The sequence below is a fragment of the Hyaena hyaena genome, unplaced genomic scaffold, assembly GCF_003009895.1.
Source record: "Hyaena hyaena isolate Hyena2069 unplaced genomic scaffold, ASM300989v1 scaffold_286, whole genome shotgun sequence".
NCBI lineage: Eukaryota > Metazoa > Chordata > Mammalia > Carnivora > Hyaenidae > Hyaena > Hyaena hyaena.
Window position 1 is genome coordinate 245,826 of NW_024080918.1, and position 22,863 is coordinate 268,688.

General features: G+C 37.7%; 1 protein-coding gene across 1 annotated transcript in view; it reads left to right on the top strand.

Annotated features, from left to right (window-relative positions):
* The first annotated feature begins 8,376 nt into the window (after window positions 1-8,376).
* ZNHIT6 (zinc finger HIT-type containing 6) overlaps window positions 8,377-22,863 on the top strand; it is a 59,647-nt gene continuing 45,160 nt past the window's right edge. Inside the window, exons 1-5 of the mRNA XM_039246946.1 lie at window positions 8,377-9,170; window positions 10,317-10,382; window positions 10,469-10,575; window positions 10,661-10,746; window positions 20,061-20,164. Coding sequence (XP_039102877.1) covers window positions 8,509-9,170; window positions 10,317-10,382; window positions 10,469-10,575; window positions 10,661-10,746; window positions 20,061-20,164 — 1,025 coding nt within the window. The 5' untranslated portion in view covers window positions 8,377-8,508. The remainder of the gene's footprint in view (window positions 9,171-10,316; window positions 10,383-10,468; window positions 10,576-10,660; window positions 10,747-20,060; window positions 20,165-22,863) is intronic.

Here is a 22,863-nt window from a genome sequence, read left to right on the forward strand (position 1 = left end):
GACGCGGGGCTCGAACCCACGAACCGCGAGATCATGACCTAAGCGAAAGTCGGACGCTTAACCGACTAAGCCACCCAGGCGCCCCTAATGGATTTTTTTTAAAGTAAGACATTTTAATGAGTAATCTCCAAACAAATAAGGGAGAATATTAGCAATATGAAGCAATAATAAGCTGGAGAAACTGCTATATATATATAATATATATTTATGAAAAGTATAGTGATTGACAAAGATTGGATACCATCAAATAACAAATCAGCAAAGTAGAAATTAGTTACGGAACTCCCCAGAAAGCATAAAGAACCCTGATAACAAGAGCTGACAACATTACAAGAAAAGAGAGCTACAAACATCCCTCATAAACATATATGAGCTCTCCTAAAAAAATATTAGCTAATTGAATCCAACTATATATATATATATATACACACACACACATATGTACGTATATATCTCTGTGTGTATATGTACATACATATATACCTATGTGTATGTGTATATGTGTATATATATGTGTGATTATTTCATGTCTAATAAAAAATGAATTTAGTAAGGTTGCAAGATATGAAATCAATATAAAAAATTAATTGCATTTCTATAGGCTAGTGATGGAAAATCCAAGAATGAAATTAAATAACTTCTTTCAAAATCATTTCAGAAAGAATAAAATACTGGTGTGCCTGGCTGGCTCAGGCTATGATAGAGCATGTGACTCGATCTTAGGTCATGATTTCAAGCCCCACATTGAGTGTAGAGCTTACTTAAAAAAAAAAAAAAAAGATAGAAAATGCTTAGGAATACATGAAGCAAAAGGCATGCAAAACTTGTACACTGAAAACACATGGCATTGTTAAGTGAAATTAAAGACAATCTAAATAAATGAGTGACATTCTACTTTCATGGATTGTAAGACACACTATTGTTAAAATGCTAATTGTCTCCAACTGATCTACATATTCTGTCCAATCCCTGTCAAAATCCCACCAAATTCTTATGTAGAAATTGGTAAACTCATCCTGAAATTTATATAGACATGCAAAAGACCAAGAATAGCCAATACATTTAAAAAAATATATTTTGAGTGGGACACCTGGGTGGCTCAGTCGGTTAAGCATCCGACTTCAGCTCAGGTCATGATCTCATGGTTCATGGGTTTGAGCCCTGCGTCGGGCTCTGTGCTGACAGTTAGTTCAGAGCCTAGAGCCTGTTTCAGATTCTGTGTCTCCCTTTCTCTCTGACCCTCCCCTGTTCACACTGTCTCTCTTTCTCAAAAATAAATAAAACATTAAAAAAAGCTTAAAAAATATTTTGATTTAGTTGACACAGAATTTTACATTAGTTTCAGGTGTATAACATGGTGATTCAATAGGTCTGTCTGTCATGCTGTGCTTACCAACACAATTTTGAAAAAGAACCAATGTAGGAGGACTTAATTGCCCAATTTTAAAACTTATCAAAAAATTGCATTAGTCAAGGCAGGGTGTGGTATTGGTGCAAAGACAGGAATATAAATCAATGAAACAGAATAGAAAGTCCAGAAATAAATCCTTATATTTGTGGTCACTTATTTTTGACAAAACATCAAGGCATTTCAAGGGATAAGGATGGCCTATCCAACAAATGGTGCTTGGATAAGAAGAGAATTACTGGGGTGCCTGGGTGGTTCGGTTGAGCATCCAACTTCGGCTCAGGTCATGATCTCACAGTTCGTGGGTTCAAGCCCCGTGTCGGGCTCTGGGCTGACAGCTCAGAGCCTGGAGCCTGCTTCAGATTCCGTGTTCGCAGAGAGGCACTATGCATCATCAAAAGAACAAATGAATGCCTCCTCATTCCAAAGGCCTCTCCAAAGCCACTTTCTCCAGTTACCATTTTAAATGAAAGACACAGGGGCGCCTGGGTGGCTCAGTCAGTTAAGTGTCCGACTTCAGCTCAGGTCATGATCTCACAGTTTGTGGGTTGGAGCCCTATGTCGGGCTCTGTGCTGACAGCTAGCTCAGAGCCTGGAGCCTGTCTTCAGATTCTGTGTCTCCCTTTCTCTCTGACCCTCCCCTGCTCGCTCGCTCTCTCGCTCGCTCTCTCTCTCTCTCAAAAATAAATAAAACATTAAAAAAAATTTTTTTAAAAGAAGAGATATGCAAAAAATAAGTCATTAACTTGCCGTATAAAAAAGCTCAAAATGGACTATAGATCTAAAGGTAAGAGCTAAAACTATAAAGCTTCTAAAAAATATAGGAGAAAATCTTTGGGATGTTGGGCTAGCCTAAAATTTATTAGGGTGACACAAAAAGCACAATTCATTTTAAGAACTGATAAACTAGACTCTATTGAAAGGTAAAACTGTTGCTCTTTTAAAAGACACAATTAGGAAAATTAAAAACAAGTCACATTCTGGCAGAATACATTTGCAAACCATACAAGGACTCAGTATTAATTGTCTATTGCTGTGTAGCAACTGCCCTGAAACTTAGCAGTTTAATACATTAAATATTTATTATGTCACACAATTTTCTGAATGTGAAGACTCTGAGTGCAACTGTTGGCCAGACCTACAGCCATGTCAAGACTTGACCAAAACTAGAGAATGCGCTTCCAAGCTCACTCACACGGCTGTTAGCAGGCCTCAGTTCCTTGTGGTTGTTGCTAGGGCTGCTGTCAGAAAATAAGGCAAACTATGGCTTAAATAACAGAAACTTACTTTTTAAAAAAATGTTTATTTTTGAGAGAGAGACAGACAGAGAATGAGTAGGGGAGGGGCAGAGAGAGAGAGAGAGAGAGAGAGAGGGAGACAGAATCTGAGGCAGTCTCCAGGCTCCGAGCTGTCAGCCCAGAACCTCACACTGAGCTCCACCCAAAAGCCGCGATATCATGACCTGAGCTTAAGTTGGACACTTAACCAACTGAGTCACCCAGGTGCCCCCAGAAACTTATTTTCTAACAGTTCTGCAGGCTGGCAGTCTAGGATCAAGTGCTGGCTGGTTTGGTTTCTTCTGAGGCCTCTCTCTTTGTAGACGACCTCCTTCTTGCCATGTCTTCATATGGTCTCTTCTCTGTGTCCACATATCCCTGATCTTTTTGTGTCCAAATATCCCCTTCCAGAAGTACACCAGTCAGACTGAACTAAGGCCCACCTAAATGACCTCAGTTTAACTCAGTCACCTTTTGAATGGCCCTATCTCCAAATATAGCCACACTCTGAGGTGCTATGGGTTAGGGTTTCAACATATGAATTTTGGAGGGACAGTTCACTTCCCTGTTACAGGAGCCCTCCTGGTAAGGCAATTAGAACACGATAGCTTGCTTTTCCCAGAGTAAGTGAACTGGGAGAGAAAGGAAGAGAGCAATTGCCTGAAACAGAAACCACAACCATTTTTCAAACCTAGTCTCAGGAACAACACAATGTACTTCTGTGTGCTGTCGGTAATGCAGACCAATCCTGGATAATTTGGGAAAGTCTTATACATTGGTATGAATAGCAGGAGGTGGGGATCATTAAGGAGCATCTTGGTAGGTAGCTTTCTTCCCAAGATTTTTATCCATAATATATGAAGAACTACTATAATTTGATAATAAAAAATAACTCAATTTAAAAGAGGCAGAAGATTTGAATAAATATTTCACTAAGCCAGATAGAGAAATGGCCAGTAAGCACATGAAAAAATGTTCAACATCATTAGTTATAAAAGAAATGCAAATTAAATTCATAGTGAGATACGACTATACTCCCATAATCAAAATGACTGACAATAAATACCAAGTGTTGGCAAGGATGTAGAGAAACTGGAACCCTCATACATTGCCAGTAAGAATGTAAAATGGCATAGCTATTTGACCATGGTTTGACCATTTCTTAAAAATTAAACATAAGAGTGCCTGGGTGGCTCAGTTGGTTAAGCATCCAACTCTTGATTTTGGCTCAGGTCATGATCTCAAGGTTCATGAGTTCAAGCCCCACATTAGGCTCTGCACTGAGAGCATGGAACCTGCTTGGGAATCTCTGCCTCCTTCTCTCTCAAAAATAAATAAATAAACTTTAAAAAAATTAAACATAAATTTACCATATGGCCTAGAAATTCCACTCCTGGGTATTTACTCAAGAGAAATGAGAATATGTATATATATGTATACACAGAGACTTGTATGGGAATGTGGAAACAATTTGCTTTCATTATACCAAAACTAGAAACAATTCAAATGCCCATCAACTGATGTATGAACAAAATGGGATATATCCATACAACAGAGTATTATTCAGCAATACAAAGAATAAACTGCTGGGGAACTGGGGAACCTGGGTGGCTCAGTCAGTTGAGCATCTGACTTTGGCTCTGGTCATGATCTTGTGGTTTGACTTCACGCCCCACTTTGGGCTCACTGCTGTCAGTGCAGAGCCCCCTTCAGATCCTCTGTCGCTCTCTCTCTGCCCCATCCATGCTTGCACTCTCTCAAAAATAAATAAAACATTTTTTAAAAAAGGAACAAATTACGATACATGCTACAACATGGATGAACCTCAAAAGTTTTATGCAAAATGAAAGCAGCCAGACTCAGAAGACCACATGTTGTATTATTTCATATGAAATTTCCAGTAAGGGCAAATCTATAGGGAGAAAAAGTACATCAATGGTTGCCTGGGGCTGGGGAAGGGAAACAGGAATCCACTGCAAATGGGAAAAGGGGAATTTGGGGTTGGGGGGTAGATGGAAATGTTCTACAACTGTATTTTGGTGATAGTTACACAACTCTATAAAATTCAAAGTTAAAATTATTGAGTTATATCTTTATAACAGGTGTACTTTTTATGTGAATTATACCTCAGAGAAGCTGTTAAAAAGATGCATACGATAAAACGATACTATGTATTTCACAAAGACATACATGTGTGTATATATAGGGAGCCATATGAAATGTATAAGAATGAGGGGGAGGGTAATGATAATAGAGATGTACAAATAGAGAAAATATTAAGGAGAGGGTTGTCACACATGAGAAAAATATGCCAAGAACCAGGAATGTGATTATCTCAACTTTGTCCTCCATGATCTGAAAGAGAAAATAATTAAAACTATCATCTTCAGGACTTCCAAAATTGCTAGTAGGATGAAGAAAATAAGACTCATATTTGTAGAATGCTTTACTGTTTACAAAGTTCTTGCACATACATTTTCTCATTTAATTCTCAAAAGAGCTCTGTGAAATAAGTATAAATATCTCTATTTCATAAATAGATTCACAGAGACTTGGAGTGGTCACCTAGCTATTGGCAAAGGAGATTTAAATCCAGTGCTTTCCCCTACCTCCCTTTCTTGGCTGATCCAATCAGATTTTTCCCCCCAGACATTTGCAATTAGACAATAGTGAGTCTCCATGATTTTATGCACTGAGGATATATAAACCTTGGAGTTGTGGAGTAGCTGTATTTTTTAACAAGTTACATGGAGAAGAGAGACAACTTGCCTTCAAAGAAAGAACGAAGCCAATTCAGTGACAGAGGCCACGTGGCCACAGAGGCACACGTTCACACCCTGGTAACCATGGAGATGTGCCACCCAGAGTGCCCAGATGTCAGCCCCAGCTGCAGAGAGGCTTCTTGCCCAAGATCATGCCCTTTCTGGGGCAGCCTGTATCAGATGACTAAGTGGGGCAAGATATAAAGTATGAGGCAGTTCTGCCTGAAGTGGGACACTCTACAGAGAGGTGCTTTCTCTGAGCTACCCATTGGGTTGACCAAGGCTTGTCATACCTGTATCACAATTTGAATGCTTCCTCTGGCCAATTTTGCATCCTCCCCTTTCTTTTCACAAGTATTGATTCCTAATAACTCCTATCAGCATTTGCTTCTGAAATGCCCAACCTGCAACACATCACAACACATACCCATACACAATAAAAGTCAGGCTTCCAGGCTTTCTGCTTCCTGCCTCTTGTGTGGACACAGCTGAACTTCTACTTCCTGGCCTTTATCTTAAGCTCTGACCAGAATGTTAATTTTCCGTTTCAGTGCTGCCACTAATAGCCATGTAATCTTGAGCAAATCATTTTATTTCTCTAGCTTTTTGTTTTTTTACCTGTCTTTTTTTTTTTTTAATTTTTATTTCTAGGAGAGAGAGAGAGACAGCGTGAGCAGGGAAGGGTCAGAGAGAGAGGGAGTGACAGACTCTGAAACAGGCTCCAGGTTCTGAGCTGGTAGTCAGCACAGAGCCTGATGCGGGGCTCGAACCCACGAACTGCAAGATCATGACCTAAGCGAAAGTCGGACGCTTAACCGACTAAGCCACCCAGGCGCCCCTAATATATGCTTTTTTCATGGCACTTCAGTCACAGCTGAGATGCTTTCCTAGAAAGCACTCCCAGGTTTCTGGCTGTTAAAATGAACTCCACTATGATTTTAGCAAAGGGCCAGTTCCCAAAGTGGTTAGGGGAGCTGCAAAGTGATGCCTGGTGCAGAGGGAGGAAACAGGAATGACCAGTGAAGAGCTGGACTGGTCCCTCTATTCCACTGAGGTGGCAAAGGGAGGAAAAGGAGTTTGAGGAGCGGGGTAGGAGTTCAGTGACAGTTCCACATAACTTCTTCCCTTTCTCTGTCCTGGTCCTGCCTCCATTGTTGTACACAAGGCCATGCTCTATACTCCAACAAGCCAAAGTTCCCTTCTTCAGGACCACTCAAGTGTCACTTTTCCTTCAAAACTACCATTCAACAATACCACTGCAATCTCTGATATTTCCACAAAAACTACAGTCCCACAGTGTTGATTGTTTAATTTAGGTAAATGGTTAGCTGAGATGCTATCTAGGAGCCTTACTGGTGTGATGATTTTTCCTCCAGTGACTATGAAAAAGACACACAGATTATAAGAAGAACAAATGTAGGGACAAAGGTTTTCAAATCTTACAAAGTCTTTATGCTTCTGGTGTCTGATCTGTAGTTCCAGTACTTTCTTTGTGTTCTTAAATGGAAATACAGGCGGTTTTATTCTCTTGAGAATCAACACTCTCCTTGCTCCCATCTCACAAATCTTGTCTTTGGCAAAAACCACATGAATTCTTTCTGTCATTTCCCCTTTCCCCAGTAAAAATACGTAATCTAGTCTGAAAATCCAGTCAGGCTTTCTTTGACTCCATAGGCATCTAGTACCTCTAAGTATCTCCAAAAGAGACTCTCTCTATATAATTCCTTTGGGAGCTTCTTTCTCACTATCCATTAAGAATATTTTACTAAACTTTCCCAATATACTTCAGTGCTCCTTCCAGCACTAGTTAATCCCTGGTGCCCCAACTAGGTTTCAAAATTATCTCCCTCCCTCCCTCTGCTTACCCATTCAAAAATTCTTATTCCCTGACCTACTTGCCAATGAGTAATGACAGCAAAATGCCCTGCACTGAGGAGGTAATACAAAGCAGCCTACAGCTGGGAAGCCATTTCTTTGAAGTCTCCTTAGCCAGCAAGAAAAATCTATCTTCTATGAAGTCTCCTTACACAATGAGAAAAACACCCCGCAGACATGATGTGATGATTTGTAATGTACTTAGTAGCGTATGTAATAATAATTTTGAAAAGTAACTGTGAGTTTTGTTTTAGGATTTTACTTTTAAATAATCTCTACACCCAATGTGGGACTTGAGTTTACAGCTCTAAGATCAAGAGTCCCATGCTCCACTGACTGTGCCAGCTGGGCACCCGTGTTTTTTTATTTTTGTGTGTATTTTTCAGATCTTCTGTTCTGGGGGATTGAACCTTTGCCCCAGTCTTTAAATAGGGAGATAGCTAGATTTAGATAGTCTTAAAGAAAATCCCGGAGGATGCTGGGATTGGGAAACTGGCTGCTGTGTGCTGTTACAGAATTGAAAGAATTAAAGTTAATTCCTTCTTTCCTATCTGAAATCTCTCAGGATACCCTGTAACAATAGCCACCACATACTGAGTTTATTTCAGTAACTACTAGCTTATTTCCATGCATGATTCCATTTAATCTTCACAATAACACTAAGATTGTAATGCAGTCGTCTCCAGAGTACAGGTGAAGAATTAAGCTTGCAGAGGCGTGGCATTCGCTGTTTCTCGTATTTTCATACAAGATTAATCCTTAATACAAATCAGGGTGGGTCTTAACCATCCCAAACTGTCCTCAACTCTCTATGGATAAGTGTGGTCTCTCACAGATGAGGCGGGCGGGGAAAGAGGGCGGGGGCTGCCTCCCCGGGGATGGGTTTGGCGAAGCCCCGCCTCCGAAGTGGGCTCACAGTGGGCGTGGCCTCACGCGGGTTCTCTCGAGGCCCTTGCCTGACTGCCGCAGAGCCGTAAAGGGCTCTAAGAGTCGTGAAGTGGAAAGGCGCGGAAGCGTTGCTTTACGACGATTCGGACGGAAGCGCCAGGCCGGCGTTTGCTGCTTGCGACTTTCGGCTCCCACACGTGGGTGACTTTCGGTGTTCCGGCTCTGAATTCATTCCTTTTGCCGTGGACAAGCCACACTGAAGGACACAGTGGCAGCAGAGGCCACGGGCCGTGAGCTGATGGAAATTGCTGTTGAAAATGAAGGGACGTCGGGAGGAGGTCTGCAGAGTGGAGCGGAGGGGGCGGGGCTAAGGCTCGAGTTTGGTAGGGAGAGAGTCGGGGGCACTGCCGGGATGGAGGCCGGCAGTGTAGAGGCGGGGAACGGATTGACAGGAATGGAGAAGACAGAGGATAGAGAAGGAGATGAACACAGGGCAGAGGAAATGCGAGTGGACCTAACTGTTGTGAAGCACGAAGTTGTGGACTGGTCAGAAATGGAAGAAGGGATGCTGGATGGCCGCTGGGTAAAGCAGGAGGTAGAGGATGGACCTACGGTGAAAGAGGAGAAACCAGGCCTTTTGGAGGTGAAGCAGGAGATGGATAGTAGTTTTGTGGTAAAAGAAGAGAAGGTGAACGAAACCGAGGTAAAGGAAGAGAAAGTGAAGGTGAAGGAAGAGGTAATGGACTGGCTAGACGTGAAGGAAGAGAAGAAAGATAACTTGGAGATAAAAGAGGAGGTGTTTGTTGGTCAGAACATAAAAAAGGAGGAAATGATGGATGAAATGTGTGTAAAAGAAGAGAAGTATTTTCCAAAAGAAGAAGTGATGGATGATGCAAAGATGAAAGAAGAGACTCAGATAAATCCCCCAGTGGGCTTCAAGCGGAAACTGGCCATGTCAAGGTAGGACAGGGAGAAATTCATTGGGGGAAATGCTATAGAGTCCTCCCGTCGTCTAGATTAAAGGAAATCTAGCAGCCAGATGTAGTGTAATGAAAAATAAATGGAAATTTTGGTCCCTGGAGTCTGCCTGTTGGTGGTGGGGGGAAGAGGGAATTGGGAAGGCAGGGTTTTGTCAGATGACAACAAGTGCAATGAAACTGCTTCAGGCTGTTAGTGTCCAGTGGACAGTGGCCAAGTTAGGAAGTGAAAATTCTGGGGACCAGAAAACCCCTGGACCAGATTCTGGTTTGACTTAATATGTTCTCGACCTAGTACTCTTAAAGAGATGATAGAGATAAGGAAAAGTCTAATAAAACTAACAGTGACAAAGCGGAGAAGTTAAAATTAGATAAAAATGTACTTGCAGTCAGTCACTCAGTTGTCTAATTTCTTTGTGGGTAGTATGAATATTTATTGCTTTTGGTTTGATTCCCTTATAGTGTGTGATCATGTGACAGCATAGGAAATAAAATCGGGAATGTTACTCTCTAGAACACAGTGGACCAAATAGAAGTGACTGTAGTTTGGTTTTTGGTATCCCAAGATCCTAGTAGAGCAGTTAAAGATAGATGATGGGTAGTAGTATTTCTAGGTTATTTTAATGCTCATTCTAGGTTGGGTGTGGAGTTGAGAAGAAAAGATACAGCTGACACTCTGAAAATTTGACTTCGTATTATATTCTTTTTCTGGTGTGTGTGCCTTTAAGTATCTAAATTCATGGTATCGACTTCTGGTTATATGCGTACATGTGCAATTGTTAGCAGATTGCCAGAAATTACAAGTTAAAACATTAACGAATGATACCATTCTCTGATTGCAGTAGAAAAAGGAGTCAAAAGTGAGATGATTTTTTTTTTTATTTAATACATGTTTTCTTGAATTACATGGTACTAGCAACATTGTAAATGTCATTTGGAGACAGTTTCCTAGAGGAGAATTTTCTAAGGATGTTTGACATCTATCAAGTCTTTTATCAGAGTCACTGGCATATACTTTATTCACTGACTACATGTCTATAAATTGGTTGTGATGAGTAATTAACTCAGCACTAAAAGTTTATAAATAAATAAGTAGAATTGATATTAAGTTTCTTGTGGGCTTTTGTAGGTGTGAAACTTGTGGTACAGAAGAAGCAAAGTACAAATGTCCACGTTGTATGCGATATTCCTGCAGGTATGTATGTAATTTCCTACCTTACTACCTCTCTCTATACTCTTCTTACCTCAAAGTATGAAAGTGCCTCCTCTCTGTCTCTTCAGTTTGCCCTGTGTAAAGAAACACAAAGCAGAACTGACATGTAATGGAGTTCGAGATAAAACAGCATATGTTTCCATACAGCAGTTTACCGAAATGAATCTCCTAAGTGGTAAGTCATCTTATGCATAGCAGATTGATGATTCCTGGCCATTGGCATACATCATTTGTTTATTTTTCTATTTTGAAATTTTTAGACTATCGATTTTTGGAAGATGTGGCAAGAACAGCAGACCACATTTCTAGAGAAGCTTTCTTAAGAAGACCAACAAGCAATAAACATGTAAGCATTTCTTTTCATCCCTTACAGTTGCAATTCCTTTTACTCAGAATCATTTTTAAACCTTATAAATGTATTAAGTGACTACCGTGACCCAGAGCTATTCCAGTTACTAGGGATACGTCAGTGACCAAAACAGAGTTCTTCCCCTCATGGAGGTTGTAGTATGTGGGAGAGACAAGAGATGAGGAGAGGAACAGCTATCATTTCAGATAAAGTACATGTGGAAGACAAAGCACAGGAGATTAAAGAAAATGAAAATGGTGCTTGTTGGGAGATTATGAGAGTATTTTCAATACAGTATTCAGGAGAAGCTTCTCAAGAGATGACATTTAAGCACTTTTTTTTTTGACAGATTATTTATTAATATGTCATTCTAAACATTACATAAATACAGCCTAGATACTAGAGTATCAAACATTGTTCCAGTAAGATGTTCAGGAGTACATTCAGGGTTCTTGAACCCTGTTCAAGAGAAACAGGCAGCCATATGGACCTTTGGAGGAAGACTGTCTGGGCAGTGACAAAAGCATAAGTAAAGACTGGCTTAGGGGTGAGATTGGTACATTTGAGGATTAAAATGGGGACAGGTGACTGAAACATAGTTGAGTGAGGAGAATATTGAATATGAGGTTAGAGAAACTGGTAAGGGCTCCTAACACGGTCTAAGTGAAATAGAAGCCATGGCAGAATTTTGAGCACGTTTGCTTTTGCAAAGAGCACTCTTGCTGCTGTCTGAAAAATGAGCATTAGTGGGCAAAAGTAGAAGCTTGAAAGCAGGGGGTCCAGTTACAAAATTATTACTGTGGTTCAGATGAGAAGTGATGGTGGCTTGCATGATATTGTTAAATTATGGGGAAATGATAGATTCTAATTTTGAAGGAAAAACTAACAGGATTTGGCTGTTGTAATGCACTTAATTTTCATACTCTTTCATCCCTTTTTCATTCCTTAAGTAGTAGGCAAAATTAAAGTTTGCATATTTGAAATATATTGCAACTACCATCCTAGAAATTCTTTAATGGGTTATTAAATCGTGTCATGGAATTATGTTCTTTTTTCAAAGGCCATTTTGGCCCTGGAGTTACATAATTTTAGTGCTTGTAAAATACTTTATTTTATTGGTATTACTGGTATAGACTTGACATTTCACATATTTGAAAGAAAAATATCATCAGCATTTTTTCTCAAGCTTAATTAAACATAATTAAAATTCTGCTTAGGAGTGCTTAGATGGCTCAGTTGGCTAAGTGTCTGACTCTTGGTTACTGCCCAGGTCATGGTCTCACCATTGGTGAGTTTGAGTCCCACGTTGGGCTCCTTGGCTGGCAGTGTTGAGCCTGCTTGGGATTCTCTCCTCTCTGTCCAATCCCTGCTTGCAGGCGCACGTGCACATATTATCTCAAAATAAGTGAACTTTAAAATAATAAAACATAAATTCTTCTTCAGAAATAAATTACTTTTTAAATTTTTTGTTTTTATTGTGGAATCTTGCATACATATAAAAAAATAATAAAATAGGAATACACTGTTTAATGAATAATAAACTCAACATCCATTAACTACGACCCAGGTCTAGAATTAGAACATTATCAACTTCTCAAAAATTCCCTGCCACTCCCTTGTGCCAATCCCTCATCCATTTCTTCGTCTGAATAGTTTTCTAGTTTAGGACCATACTGTAATTTCTGTATCCATTCTGTTGTTCATGGACTCTGGGTTTTCTGTAATAACAAAGCAAAACACCCTTAAAAACAGTACTACTATGAACACTTATTAATGAATTTTGGGTTGTGTGCACACATGTTATTTCTAGGGTTTACACCTGGAAGTGAAATTATTTTATTGTGGGGTATGCACATTTTCCAAAGTCATTATACTAGTTTAGACTCCCAGAAGTGTATGTACCTGTTGTCACATTTTCTCCAGTACTTGATATGGTCAGAGTTATAAAATTTTTGTCAATCCGATGACTATGTAATTTTATCAGGCTTTTCATTTGCAGTTCTCTGATTTCTTATGAGATTGGACATGTTTCAAATATTTTATTGGCCATTTGGATTTCCTCTTGTGGAATTCCTATTCAAGTCTCTTGCTCATCTTTTTATTGGTCAGCTTTTTTTTTTTTTACTGGTTTGTAGGAATTTCTTGTATTTCTTGGATACCTGTTGGTAGTTGATTGTATATGTTATGAATACCTTCTTCCATTCCCTGGTTTGTTTTTCACTCTCTGTAGTATCTTTGATGGATAGATGTTGTTAATTTTTTAATATAGTCAGATTTATTGTATGTTTCCTTTATTGTTAGTAGTTTTATGTGTTTATAAAGAAACTCTTTCCTACTTTGAATTTATGAGTCTATTCTTCCATAATTATTTTCTAAAAGCTTTATGTAAAGCATTGCATCTCACATTTATGTCTGTAAACTACCTGAAATTAATTTTTGTGTATCATGTGGAGATCCCATTTAATTTTCCATATGGATAATCCACTTTCTGAGCACCATTTATTGTGCTTCTCTACTGCCCTGTAGGACCACCTTTCTCATATATCAAGCATCCATATATGGTTGGGGCAGTTTCTGGCCTATCTATTCTATTCTGTTAGTTTACTTATCTGTCTAATACTACACTCTCTTAATTGCATTTTTTAAAATATTTATTTATTTTGAGAGAGACTGAGAGAAAAAGACGGAAAGAGAGAGCAGGGGAAGGGCAGAGAGAGCAGAAAAGAGAATCCCAAGGAGGCTCCTCCCTGTCAGCGCAGAGCCCGACATGGGGCTCGATCTCCCAAACCGTGAGATCATGACCTGATATGAAATCAGGAGTCAGAGGCCTAACCGTCTGAGCCACCAGGCACCCCTCTTAATTGTAGTTTTTTACTGCGACTTGTTATCTCATAGAGTAAATCCTATGACTGTTTATTTTCTAGAGTATGGCTATACTTTAGTATGGGTATGGCTGTTAGTAATTCTGTAAAAAGTGAAGAATCAGCCTGTTGATTCTACAGGCCTCTAAATTCTCCTGGGAATTTTGATAGGGGTTGCATTTATGTTATAGAGTAACTTGGGTAATTGGACTTCTTTACAGTATTAAATTTTGAAATCCTTCACTCTGTTGTATCTGCATTTACTTAATAGCTTTAATGTCTCTCTGATTTTCCCAGTAAAGATCTTACACATTTTTTGTTAGATTTATTCCTAGGCACTTTATTTTTTCTGGCTTTTTTAAATAGCGTTTTCTTTTTCTGTTTTTTCTTTTTTTAATCTCTTTGCTAGTATTTAGGAATGAGATTTTTATTATTTATTTTGTGTTATTATAATCTACATTTATAGTATTAAAATTTATTCCAGTGCCTTATCAATAGATTCTTTGAGATTTTTCAGTTATATACATTTGTGAAATTAGTACATTTATTAAACAATTTGCCACAATTTGTTTTTATCTTTCTGTCCTTATTTTTCTCTTTCTCTTGCCTTACTGCCTTATGTTAGGACTATCCTTTCAGTGTTAAGTATTAATGTTGATAGCAGATATTTATGTTTTAAGCCCCAAGTCCACACAGTATGCAGTTAATCCCTCTGTCAATGAGTTGTGATAACACATGTGAAGTAGTATCTACGAGGCAAGCTCATTAGAGATCTACTGCTCAAGGTTTTTATGGGAGCCGCTCTGCCTAGCAGATGCCAAATTCCAGACTCCTATAAGAAAAGGAAATAAAACCATATTATTTATACCGACAATTCAGGCACAGTGAGCCATACTTAATATTTTAGGAAAAGCTTTATATCAGTTTAGGGAGCCATTTATCAGTCATTCAAATTCCCAAACACTAGCCTAAAGATAACCATCTCAGCCCTGCTACGTTAACTCTTCTGTACATACTGTTTTACAACTCCTGATCATAGAGGGAAAACTTCCAAGATTGCACCGTGTTTTTTGCTCTTAGATTATGGAAATTCTAGTCCTAGTTTGTTATCAGATTTTGTCATGAATGGTATTTTATCAAATACTTTTTCTGTATTTGATTATTTCATTTGTTCTTTTAATCTATAATTTTCTAATAATATGAATAATAACATTTTAAGTGATTTTTTCTTTTAAGCTAAACTTTCATGGTATGTTGTTATCATATCAAGCTTTTTATACTTTGCAGAATTTATTTGTATTATATGTGCGTGTATACCGTACCCATGCATTCATTTTGTGTTTCTGTGCATTAGTGAGATTGACCTCTCATTGTCCATTTTGGTATTCTCAAGTTTCCATATCAGTATGATTCTAGTTTCATAAAATTATTTGGGAATGGTCCTGTTTTATTCTTAGATGCATTCACTAATTTTGTAATTACTTCTTCCTTGGGAGTTTGGTAGAATTTATTAAGGAACCAGTATTGTCTTGGAGTTTGGGCCACTGAGGTATATTCTTTACTATTTGTAGGACACTGCAGGTTTTCTGTGTCTTCTTGAGTTAGTGTTAGTAGATTACATTTTTCTAAGAATTTGTTCATTTGACGTAAATTTTCAAATTTATTTACCTAAAGTTCTTCATAAACCTCTCCTTTACATGTCTATAGGAGTTATAGTAATTTTGTTTGTAATACTGGTTTTTTTGTGTCTTTTTTCCCTAGATCAGTTGCTATTATATGTTTTTTTCTATTTTGTTAATGTGTCCTCTTAACTTTTATTGTATCTTTTTTTATGTTAGCTTAATTACATTATGATCAGAGAACATACTCTTTTAAAAGTTCATTCCTTTAAAATATATCAGGACATGGGGCACTTGGGTGGCTCAATCATTTGAGCGTCCAACTTTGGCTCAGGTCATGATCTCACAGTTTGTGAGTTCAAGCCTTGCATCAGGCTCTGAACTGACAGCACAGAACCTAGACCCTCCTTCAGATTTTGTCTCCCTCTCTCTCTGCCCCTCTCCCACTTGTATTCTATCTCTCTCCCTCTCAAAAATAAGTAGTAAAAAAATAAAATAAATAAAATATATCAGAACTTGGGGTGCCTGGGTATCTTAGTCTGTTAAGCTTCTGACTTCAGCTCAGGTCATAATCTAACAGGTTCATGGGTTCAAGCCCTGCGTCAGGCTGTCTCTCAAAAATAAATATAACATTTAAGAAATAGAATCAAATACATTAGGACTTGTGTTTATTGCCCAGCATATGGTCAAATTTTTAATGTTCTCTGCTTGAAAAGAAAAAATTCTGGGGCACCTGGGTGGCTGAGTCAGTTGAGTGTCCAACTTCTAATTTACTCTCAGATCGTAAGCCCTGGGTCGTGGAATCAAGCCTTTTTGTCAGGCTTTGAGCTGAGTGTGGAGCCTACTTGGGATTGTCTACCCGTCTCTCCTTCCTTCCTCTGCTTGCACGCATGTATGTGTGCTCGCTCATGCATGCTCTTTCTCTCCCTCTCTCTTTCAAAATAAATAAATAAACATTAAAAAAAATTCGCAATTGCTGAATATAGTACTTTAGGTCAAATTTATTAATTGTGTTCAAATTATTTATAATGTTACTTTTTTTTCTCTTTTGGTCTGTTTTTGTCTATAATTTTCAAAGAGAAGTATGTTAACATTTCCCAATAGATAAAATGAAAGAGATCTGTGAGTTTCCCTTGTGGTTCAGTTTGTTTTGCTTTGTATGCTTTAAAGCTAAATTGTTAAATGCATACCTCTTGAAATACTTCTTGGTGTATTTAACCTTTGGCATTATGAGGTGACCCTCTCTGTCTCTAGCTTTTTTTGTGCTTTGACTAACATTTACAAAGCTCTATCAATTCTTTGGTTGGGTTTTGTGTGCTCTGTTTTTTTTCCTTAAGGCCTTTCTGTGTTCTTATGTTCTGAATATAGTTGGTTTCCAGTTTTTTCTCCCATCTGACAACCTATAACTTTTAACTGAATCATTAGCATCATTTACATTTTAATAAAATTACCTGTATCTTTGACTTTAAGTGTGTCACCTTATTTTTGCTATTTGTCCTAGTTTTTTTTTCCCTTTTTTGTCTTTTGGGTTGATTTTTATTTTTTTATCATTGGAATTTTTCTCTTTATCAGTTTAGAAGTTATACACCCTTTTCCTGTCCTTTTGTTGGTTATACTATACATTGCAGTATGCATGTTTAGTTGACCGATATCTGACGTTAAGCAGTACCTGAACCTTATGCCCTGACAGTGCAAAAGACCTTAGAGCAGGAGTTGGCAGACTTTCTCTGAAGGGTCAAATAGGAAATACTTCTTCCAGGACATATGGTTTCTGTCACAACTACTCAGCTCTGCCATTGTTAGCAAGAAAGCAGTCATAAACAATACTTAAACAAATGGGTGGGGGCTACATTCCAACAAAATGTATTTATAAAGATAAGTGGCAGGCAGATATCAGTTTACCAGCAGTTAACTTAAATTCCATTTAACCCTATGCTGAGTTTTCTTACTGTTTCCAGTTCTTTAAATTGACTTTTTTAAAAAATCTCCATTCAGTAATTACTGTTCTATTCAGCCAGCGAGTGTTTATTTGGGTTTATCTTTATATTTCCCACTTTCCTTGCTCTTTAGTCCTTCTGTTATCATCTCAGACCCTACATCTGAGAGATCACTTTTTTTCTGCCCCAAGCACATCCTTTTGAATATCCTTTAGAGAGGGTTTGCTGGTTGCCATCTCTTGGGGCACTCTATAGGTTTTTGTTTGAATTTGTTTGAATTTTTATTCATTTCCCATTCTTTTTTTTTTTTTAATTTTTCTTAATGTTTGTTTATTTTGAGAGAGAGACCGAGCAGTGGTAGGGGAGGGGCAGAGAGAAAGGAAGACATAGAATCTGAAACAGGCTCCAGGCTCTGAGCTAGCTGTCAGCACAGAGCCCAACGCGGGGCTTGAACCCATGAACCTGACCATGACCTGAGCCGAAGTTGGACGCTTAACCAACTAAGCCACCCAGGCACCCCTTCATTTCCCATTTCCCATTCTTTACTCTAAAAGGATATTTCTGTATAGAATTCTGGGTTTAGAATTATTGTTCCAATGTCTTATGGCTTCCATTGTTATTGTTGCAAAGTCATCTGTTTTTAATCATCTTTGAAATCTTTTTTAATCTGGCTGTGTGTTTTTTATCTTTGCTGTTCTTTATTTGTACTATAATATGAACATGCATGTTTCTTTTTATTCAACTTATTTGAGAAATGTTAGATTTCTTGAATCTGTGTTGTGTCTTTCATTAGTTCTGGGAAATTTTCAGCCCATTTCTTATTCCTTCTCTCTTCTTCTAAAACTACCGTAAATATAAGTTAAATCTTCTCCCTACCTATCCTTTAACTTCTTACATATCCTTTAACTTATCTGATTTTTTTCTTTTTTCCCCTGTAATATATTTTGGATATGTGTAGTTTTATTTAGTTCTTATAAAAATTTGCTGAGTCAGTTTTTATAGTTTCTCTTCACTGCAAGTATTTTCAAGCTGTTTTTTTTTAATTTATTTTTTTAAATTTTGCGTAGCTGTTCTACACTCTGTGTATGATCCTTTAGTGTCTGAATACATGGGGAATTCTCAGCTTCCTCTTTTTTTCTCTTTTGGTCCCTGCTTTGTAACCTTTGTTTTCTTGTATTCTTTATGCTTCCTTATTTTTTTATTGAGTACTACTTTTTTTTTTCTTAAATTATTTGTGAGAACTTTTTTGAAGAGTAGGACACAAGCCTTCTTTTATTCTGCCAGGTACCTGGGAATATTGCAAATCTGGGCCTATCTTAAGTCAAGTTGAGAGTTTAAGATTCCCTTGACCGCACAAGCAAGGCAGATCATTTCAAATCTGAGTAAGAACTGGCCCATGACCACAGCTTCTTACGAATAGTTTTTCCTTCCCCTCCCACCCCCCCCATTCCCCCACTGTCATTCCAATGTAAATTTCCTAGCATGCTCTGGGGGTAGGGTTTATTTCTGGTTCACCCTTATCTGATTATTAATTAGGCATATTCTATGACTCAGCTTCATTTCATGAGTGGTTCCCAAAAAGGTTACAGGGTCATAACTCCTACCCTCTTACTAAGAAGGTTGTTGAAAGAAAAAGCCTGTATTTGCCAGAATTTAGAAAATTTACCAAAACTGGAAAATTTTCAGCTCATTTCTTATTACTGCTTTGCTTACCTCTCCTAGTTTTCACTTCTCGTTAAATATTGGCCTGTATTTTCTTGTTTTTTGTCAGCTCTCCAATGTTTTTAAGGTGATTTTGAAATGTATTTTATTACATATGTGTCTTTCCCCCATTCTCTGGGATTCTTAGATGTTTTAAATGGGAGAGTTGGTCCTTATAATCATTCCCATTACTGAAACCAAAGCCCTATAAGTTATAAAATTGCATGTAATTTCTTAAATTATTTCTCTCTTTATCCAATGATAGCTGACTCTTCCTTGCCCTTGGCTTATGATTTAATTCTCTGTTTGCATTGCAAAACCAAAAACTTGAATTTATACTTTGCCTTTTGAGTGATCAAGGAAGAAAATTCAATGATATTATATTTCCTTCACTACTTTCTGGAATTGCCTACTTCTGCTCAGCCAACCCAGATGGGTAGTGGAGTAACACATGTCAGAGCCAGAATATTCACATATCCCATTTTGTGTAGCCTACAGCAGTGGCTACTTTAAGTTACACCTTGTACAAGGCAATGCCATGGTTCCTCCCTTCAGTGAACTACCTGTATAGTAACAAAAACAGGCATGTATACAGCTGAGTATGGTATAAAACCTCAGTAAGGGGTGCATGGGAGCCTCAGTTGGTTAAGCATCTGACTCTTAATATCGGCTCAGGTTGTGATCTTGTGGTCATGAGATCAAGCCCTGCAACAGGCTCTGTGTTGAGCTTGGAGCCTGCTTGGGATTCTCTCTCTCTCTCTGATCCTCCCCCACTCATGCAAGTGTGCACCAGCTCTTTTTCTTAAAATAAACAAACATCAAAAGTTCAGTAAAAGAAAAGGAACTGTACAAGTAGCCCATATGAATTGCCAAATGACCTGTGTTTTTAAAAATCTCATTAAATCCTTCTTTTGGCCTACAGAGCATATGAATAGCAGGACAGCCTCCAGAATTAATCTATTCTGGGTTTTAATACAGGCTCTGACTGTATAATGTTGGCATCTCATTAACTTTGCTTCCTAGGTACTGGTCTCAAAGTATTGTGAGGATTAAATGAGATGCTAATGTTTAGCATAGTTTGTGGAAACATAGTGCTCAATAAATCTTAATTATTATATTCTGAACACTTTTGTATTCACTTTTGAAATTTAAGGCATTTTAAAATTAATTTGTCTATTATGTTTGGTCGTTAGATGTATTTTATGAAAAATCGTGCCAGACGACAAGGTATTAATTTAAAGCTTCTCCCCAATGGATTCACGAAGAGGAAAGAAAATTCAACATTTTTTGATAAGAAGTAAGTTTCTAACTTTATTCTTAGTATATTAGGTATTCTGAATAGATCAGGAACATCTTTGAAGGTTTGGTTTGGTATAGAGCATTGCTGCCCAAGGTGTAGTCTGTGAGCTTTTTGTCACTGGTCTGTGGCAAGATGGTTGTACAAATTGAAAATAAGCTTTTAAAAATTTTAACTAATTTTATGTCATGTGAATAATAAAAATTTGGGCTTATGGGGTGTGTGTGTGTGTGTGTGTGTGTGTGTGTGTGTGTGTGTGTGTGTCTGAGACCTGAGATACCATGGAAGTATTTCAGAGGTTTCAGGGGCAAAATAATGAATCAAAGCAGGACCCTGCACAGTTTTGATTCCAGCGGTTTGGCTTTTATAATCCTTTCTACTTTGGCTTTCACTTGAAAGCCAATACTGAGGTAGAGGGAGTCTTGGAAAACATTTACTCTGTAGTAAATCTGAGTATAGATGATACAATAGAGATTAGTCTGCTGCTTTCTGAGAGTGTTAGGTCTGAAAGGTCCCATTAGTACAGAGGGGAACAGAATCCCAAAATATTATAAGTAGTCCACTAAATTATTAGGTAATACTTTTCAAATGTCCATGTTCTGGATTTAGAGCAAAAAAATCCTGAATGAGTTCCTCTTTCTTCAGCCTCTTAGTAACTTAGTAACTGCAATTTAGTAACCTGAAGTTAATTTCTCCGGGCCTCATCTGCATGATATGGGGGTTGTACTAGGTATAACCCTAAGGTTCGCTTCCAGTTTTACCACTTCATAAATTGAAAAGGCAGAACCGTCAGAATTATCATTATTCTAATAAACTTTTCACCTTTTCAAAAGATATTATATTAGAAGATGATGTTCTCCATTTATTTTTTATGTTTTAAGAGAAATATTTATAAACGTGGTTTTGCTTTTTCCTGGGTAGCCTTCCAGAAATAAAGTAATGTTTTGCATTTATCAAATATGAGATGATTCCACTATGCATTTTCAAACTGACATATTTAGAAATTGACATAATTTGTTTGAAATTTAAGGTAACTGGTTTATGTCTTCTCAAATATAAACTATATTCCTGTGTTATGAAGGAAACCATTCAGAATGATTGATGAGAGCTTAGTTCTCAGCTCTAAAAAGCATGTACCCTCAAATGTAAAATTTTGGGGTCTCTAGGTACAAGAACATAGGTTAGATATTTTTTTCTCCAAAAATAAACATTCAGTATGTTTCCTGGATTTAGAATCCAAATTTATATTCAGTTATTTTGGAACACCTCAGATCTATGAAGTGGCAGAGTAGACTCTTTTTGCCTTAATGCCTTTTGCTCATGAATTTACAATGATTTGGGGTTGGTTTTTCTTATATGTTTTGGTGTTTTCCCATGAGGAGATTAGCATACTTAATAAAGCCTATTAACATACTTAGTAGGCTTTATTAATTTTTTAATATTTATTAAACATTTTTAATAATTGTCAAGTTCCCTAACATACAGTGTATACAGAATAATAGTCTTGGCTTCAGGAGTAGATTTCCGTGGTTCATCACTTACCTACAACACCCAGTGCCCATCACCCATTTTCCCTGCCTCACCGCTCATCCCCCATCAACCCTCAGTTTGTACTCTGTACTTAAGAGTCTCTTATAGTTTGCCTCTCTCTTTGTAGCTTGTTTTTCCTTTCCTTCCTCTGTGGCCTTCTGTTAAGTTTCTGAAATTCTACATGTGAGTGAAAACGTAGGGTATCGGTATTTTTCTGACCGATTCATTTCACTTAGCGTAATACCGTCCAGTTCTAGCTATGTTGTTGCAACTGGCAAGATTTCATTCTTTTTCATCGCCGAGTAGTAGTTCATTATGTGTGGAATCACATCACACCTTCTTTATTCACCAGTTGATGGACATTTGGGTTCTTTCCATAGTTTGGCTGTTGTTGATAGCACTGCTATAAACGTCAGGGTACATGTGCATCTACGAATCAGCACGCCTGTGTCCTTTGGATAAATTCCTAGTAGTGCTATTCTGGGTCGTAGGATAATTCTGTTTTTAATTTTTTGAGGACCTCCATACTGTTTTCTGGAGTCACTGCACCAGTTTGCCTTCCCCCCAACAGTGCAGGAGGGTTCCCCTTTAGATTCAACCTCTTTGCTGTTTTCACATATGTAAAATGGAGCTGATGATAGCTATTGTGTAAAGTTGTGACCATTAGTGTATTAATTTCCCTAACTGGAGTGTAGAAAGAAATGAGTGTAGGTAGCACTTGTAAAACTAATATATCCTCATCATAAAAAAAAAAAGTTTGATGGAAAAATAGCACCTATAAATTCCACTGTGTGGAGATGAGATGACCACTGATAACATTTCATGTTTCTTCTAATCATGTTTTCTTCTTTTTCCATTAATAAAATACAACATTAAGTACATTAGAGTATGCAAAATTACATGGGTCTTTTCAAGTTGAACATTACTAATATTTTTATGAATAAAAGGATACTTTTCTCTGCAGCTGCATTTGTTAATACAAACCTGCTGTATTTCTAAGTAGTATATTCCAGTTATCAGTAGTATATTTTCTTTAATTATTACCATATTTGTGAACATTTAGCTTATTTCTGGTTTTTAATGATTAGAAATAATGCCGTAATTACATTAAATAATTCCTCCGTGAAGAAATTGTTTTGTGTAGTTACATGATTTTTTCTTTGCAGTCA